This window comes from Solanum tuberosum, unplaced genomic scaffold (assembly GCF_000226075.1).
Source record: "Solanum tuberosum cultivar DM 1-3 516 R44 unplaced genomic scaffold, SolTub_3.0 scf00130, whole genome shotgun sequence".
NCBI lineage: Eukaryota > Viridiplantae > Streptophyta > Magnoliopsida > Solanales > Solanaceae > Solanum > Solanum tuberosum.
In genome coordinates, this window is record NW_006239060.1 from 529,984 (window position 1) to 535,636 (window position 5,653).

At 31.3% G+C, this 5,653-nt stretch overlaps 1 protein-coding gene across 1 annotated transcript; it reads left to right on the forward strand.

Moving 5' to 3' along the window:
* Positions 1–4,269: 4,269 nt before the first annotated feature.
* LOC102587395 (copper transport protein CCH-like) lies at positions 4,270–5,422 on the forward strand. Its single transcript, XM_006351577.2, has 3 exons — positions 4,270–4,451; positions 4,571–4,646; positions 4,834–5,422. The coding sequence occupies exons 1-3, from the start codon at positions 4,446–4,448 to the stop codon at positions 5,229–5,231; spliced, it is 480 nt and encodes a 159-aa protein (XP_006351639.1). The 5' UTR covers positions 4,270–4,445; the 3' UTR covers positions 5,232–5,422.
* The last annotated feature ends 231 nt before the right edge of the window (positions 5,423–5,653 follow it).

A 5,653-nucleotide genomic window follows, 5' to 3' on the forward strand; every position in this document is an offset into this window, starting at 1 on the left:
CCTTTTTTGTAATATATTTATATATAGTAAGAATACAAGATATATACTTAATATATGAAAACATTTTATTGGACGTGCTAGCTAATTGTACTCTATATATAGTAATAATAAAATATTAGGTATATGATATATACTTGTTTATGAAATAGCGTGCTAATAGACTGTGTTGGGGCCTTTTTAGGTAATTAATTGTTGTATTTTGATATGCATTTAATGTTGTCATCACTAGTATAGGAAATTTTCTTGCCTAAATTTTTCACTAGTTTAGTTTGTAATATTATATATTTTATGAAATTTTGATGTGCCCATATACATTTAGGTATGTCCAGATACATGTATCTCGAGATACATGCATGAGATCAAATTAGGTATAATTTATTCTAGATACATACATCATACATTAAGTAGATTCACATATATCTGGATACATAACAAATTTTGGTTGCCTCCCTCGCATCTCTTTCATCTCGCTCGCCACTTTCCTATGTATCTGGTATCCCAAATACATGCAAATCACACCAAATACATACAAATACATGTATATGGTGTATATCTAATATGATTCACACGTATTTGAAATACATAACGAATCTCACTCACCTCCCTCCCCTTCTTGCTTGCCTCTCTCCTTATTTTGTGGATATATGTTGATTAATTGAACCACGCTAAACTACTATATCTTTTTGATATATTTCTTTTGTGTTGTCTGTTTTATCATCTTTCAAGGTTCTACTATGTTAACTTATACATTACGCTATGGTTATTTTACTCCGAACACCTCAGATCCTTCCACCTTATAATTGGACCCCAATTTTCCTAACTCATTTGATATATACTCATGCTAAAATCAAGAACTCATTTATTAGCACTTATATATAGTCATTTTTCATTACTAACCCCTAAATGGATGCCACGTTATGTGTATTTAAATATTTGAAAGTCAAGGTATGAAAACCTTGTGCTTTAACATATTCTTATCAAATACATTTAACAAACGCTTCCATTGACATTCATACAAAAAAAATTGAGAATAATCAAATTTGACATAAGTACCTTCCGGGACATTTGATAAAATTGCAACGATGCAGAGAGAATTAGTATGGTGATGGCCTCTAGGATAACCCGCTTAGCTCAGTTTGTCATCGGTTCGATTTCGATAGCCGACTTTTCCCAAATTTTTTTTTCTTTTTTTAGATGATTGCACAAATTTTGAAATGGTCCAAGATAGTTTTGATTAAAAAAAAATTGACATAAATTTCAGCTTTGATCAATACACAAGTACGGTATAACATTTTCAGCATGTAATGCCAGATATGAGGCAAAAAAAATAATGAGATTACAATGGAAGCAAATTATATTTGTCAAACAAATTAAATTTACCCTAAAAGAATGAACCAATATATCTCCTCTGTTTCCTGAATATATCCTACGTCACTATCGACACATGTAAATTTGTTTGTTATTTTTATCTTATCATGAAAATGTATAGTTAGATTGTTAATATAATAATAAGCCAAGACTTATATATATTCAATCCAGAGTCACGCCCAATGCAATTTTAGTTTGCGGTATCCATTATGAGGAGGATATATGAGGATGAGGATGAGCAAACTCTTTACGACCTGCAAAGTTCCTTTGACCAACTTGGCTTGTAATTTGAGTACGAGCGTTAGTGCCTGGGTTTGGAGTTGGTGTAGGAACCTGATTCCACTGGAGAGATTGTAACAAAAGATGTTTGTAATTATTTCCCTTCAAAAAATCTACTTCTTTTTTTTCGTTAAGAATTCGAGCAGCATCTGTTAGTGAAAAACTTACAAGATAACAAAAATACAAGATTACAATTGAAAATAAAAATGAAGAAATAAATCTCTTCAGGCTGAGGCGCGGATATCTCGCTCTCTTTAAGGAGATTCAAGCCCACTGCAGCAAATGTTTTTCACCGGTCCAGCAGTAGTCCTCTTTGACTTGTCCCCTCCAGGATACAACAGCCTTCACAAAGAATAACTCAACAACTCTGGACAAGAGTTGAGTCCAAAGCTCCACAAAAGAGAACACCTCCCTTCAACTAATAAAAACTCTCTTTTTAATTTGACTAACTCTTTTACTCTATATTTTTCTTGTGTGTTGTATCTCCCAAACCAAATGAAGACTATCACTATTTATAGTTGAGGAAGTCTTCCTACCAATTGATAGGAAGATAATGGGTAGTAAATAGTGAAGATAAATGGCCTTAGGAGTTACATATGTTACAAGGATAATGGAGGAGTAAAGAATAAGATAAATGGAGAAATAATGGTCAAATGCACCAACGGCTAAGACTGTTGCAAGAAAGGAATTGAATATAACACTAACTCCAACAAATGGAGTAATGCGGCAGTTATCTCCAAAATGGAGTAACTCACCAATTAAAAGACCACTAATGGGCAGTCCTTATTCCTTTCTGCAACATATTCACAAAGGCATAATAAGCCTAGGACATTCTATAACAATTTAATTAATATTAAAATGTTCAATAGACCAACATGTAGTCATACTTTGCTAATACAATAGGATTTTTAAATACCACATTACAGGCTAGTCTTAATTAGAAATATAATTTTTTTCCACGAGAAATTTATATTATAAAACATGAATTTTCATTTCATTTTCACCAAATCAGCTCACTAGAAAAATGTATGCATGTTGGAAAATAAATAATTCATTGAAATACTGGGCAATAACTATTGAACTTTTTTACTTTTCTCACGGATTCAGTCACTACATTTTTTTGAGTGGAAATTTTCAATAAAAAAATGCGTATTCTTTTTACATTAATTAACTAAAATAGAGAAATCGATCGTGTCAAGACGGTCGTATAGCTTAAACACTTACCAGAGATTGTTTCAAAATTCATACAGATGCATATTCCGAATTATTTATTTTTGTCCAAATTAAATATTCTGAAAATGGTAATTCATATAGTAAAGGTTAATATTAAAATAGTACCCTAGTAGTATATTTAAGCTTTCAGCGGAAGCTAAAAGGAAATGAAAACAAGGATAGAGATGACAAAAAAAGTAAGAAGTTGGTGTGTGAAATTGACCAAAGGACAAGTCTTGCTTCTCCATTGCAAATTGAATATCATCCTTTACTTTTAGGTATGTGCCAAATACTGTCAATTGTAGTTTTTTTAGTGTTCTACGCATAAGAATTTTCAAGCGTATAAATTTGAACCACTTCTGCTTTCTCAACAAATTTCCCTCTATTTTAATGTAAAAATTAAAAAGTTTAGTAGCATAATTAAAACGAAAAGAGTACTAATAATGTGGATATTTTTTTGGCCATGTTATAAAGAAGTGAGGGGTCGTTTAACAGTAGTAAGGAAACAACTTATTCATGTATTAGGTTTTGTATAAGTTATATAACGTCACATTTGGTAGTTAGTTAAAGAGTAAGTTATTCATGTATAGTATGATGTTTGATTGCAATTTAAAAATTTGCGTAACTAATACTCCCTCCGTCCACTTTTATTTGTCGTGTTGCGCTTTTCGAAACTCAACTTGACTAATTTTTAAAATTAAATTAGATTGCACTAATTCGATATTTTAAACAAAAAAAATTATATATTAAAAACTATACGAAAAATACTATAAATTGCTATTTTTTGCATATCAATATGATGAAAAATACATCGTAAAATGTTGGTCAAGTTTTTTATAACTTAATTCTAAAAAAGAAAATTATGACAATTAAAAGTACATGAAGATAGTACATGAATAAGTTAGGAGAAAATTGATGTATTAATGCAAGCTAAAAAATAGAATAACTATAACCAATATTACTAAAACCTTTATAATTCTAACCGGCCGCCAAATCACCCTGAAATGTTTTGAATTGAAATGTATATTCAAGAAGGAAAGTATTTTATTTCGAAAATAAAAGGAGAAAATGAATGATGCGGGATCCGTTTATTGTTTATTCACGTCCGCGGGCGGAGTTAATGTATAGTTTACGAGTTTGGGCAAATCAATATTTTTTTAATTTACTTTCTATCTTCTTCTGCGTCGCGTTCGTGCAGCATTGGAATATGTAGATAGTTTAATAATTTTCGTACGTGAAACGGTAAAAGTAAAAGAAGCAGGCAGCCACATTTGATGACTTAAAACATATTGACCAATGAGTCACTTGACTTGATGAGTTACGTTGCTTCTTCCTCACATCCCCTCTTTTTCCTATAAAAAAATATCACTCATATAAATACAACAACTAAATAAGCTCATTATTCATTACACTTGTCCAGCTTCAACAAGTTTCTCTTTTTTGTATTTGTATTTCATCCCTTTGAATATTCTCTTCCTTCCTCTTCTATTTGGAGACGGAATAATAATAATATAAGCACTTCTTCATCTGATACTTTCTAAGATACACCAACAAAAGCAGATCTCCAGTTATCAGCATATAAAAAGATGAAGGTTAGCTTTTATCTGTTTTATTTTTTTCACTCAATTTTAGCTAATTTTATCTTGTCGTGGATTCTGATTTTCAAGGAAAACTAAAATTTAAACTCGAAACTTTGATTCTTCTTTTACAGAAAGTGATTCTGAAATTGGAGTATTTCGACGAGAAAATCAAGCAAAAGGCCATGAAAAAAGTGTCTGGTCTTGAAGGTATTGTAGAATTAAACTCTTCTTTTTACTACTACTCTATCCGTTCAATTTTCACTGCTGTTTTAGCTCTTTATATTGATTTTGTAATAATTTCAACTTTGAGTTAAAACGACAGTGAAATTGAGATAGGATGAAGTAATTTCTAGATCCTGAATTTTGATGGTTTTGTGGTGTGAATTTGTTGCAGGAGTTGAATCAATTTCAATAGATTCAAAAGAGAAGAAATTAACAATAACAGGGAACATAGATCCAGTTTCACTAGTTTCCAAATTGAGGAAGCTTTGTCACACTGATATAGTCTCTGTTGGACCAGCAAAAGAGCCTGAGAAAAAGAAAGACGACGGTGCCAAAAAAGATGAAGGGGCCAAAAAGGATGACGGCAAAAAAGAAGATGCTAAAAAAGGGGATGACAAAAAGGGAGGAGACGATAAGAAGAAAGAAGAAGCTCCTCCAGTAATGAAAGCTTTTCCAGCTCCTATGTTGTATCACTATCAGCATCCTTATCAACATTATCAACCCCCTGTTCCTGCTTATTATCACCATCGAAGCGTCGAAGAAGATCCAAATTCTTGTGTTATCTGCTAAGCTGATATTCATGATGGATTTGTTTCATATCATGTTATCACTATTAATATATATTTCCTCTGAGTTTTGAGAGTAATTAAGAACAAAAATATCTTGTACAAATTTTTGTTTTCTTTTTACCCATGATCACATTTTTGTTCTAGTTTAATAATTTTGTTCAATTAAACGGTTCATTAGAACATCTCTTTATTTATGTATATATTGAAATGAAATGTTCGTTTGATATATGCTGAATTCTCAGCAATTAGTTTCTTTGAATTCTCTTGTTAAGACCCTCTGAATTGATTAAAGGTCACCTATTTCGAGTTATGGACCGACAAAATCAAAATATGTATGTTGGACATGCGCCCCATCAACCTACTAATGGAAAAGAAATCATAACATGTCGTAATAAAAATTTGATTCGAGACGATAATGGAGAA

Bases quoted from the DNA above. Each gene is read 5' to 3' on its own strand.
- LOC102587395 (XM_006351577.2), top strand. The intron at 4,647-4,833 runs GTATTGTAGAAT...AATTTGTTGCAG, and splicing joins AAAAGTGTCTGGTCTTGAAG to GAGTTGAATCAATTTCAATA.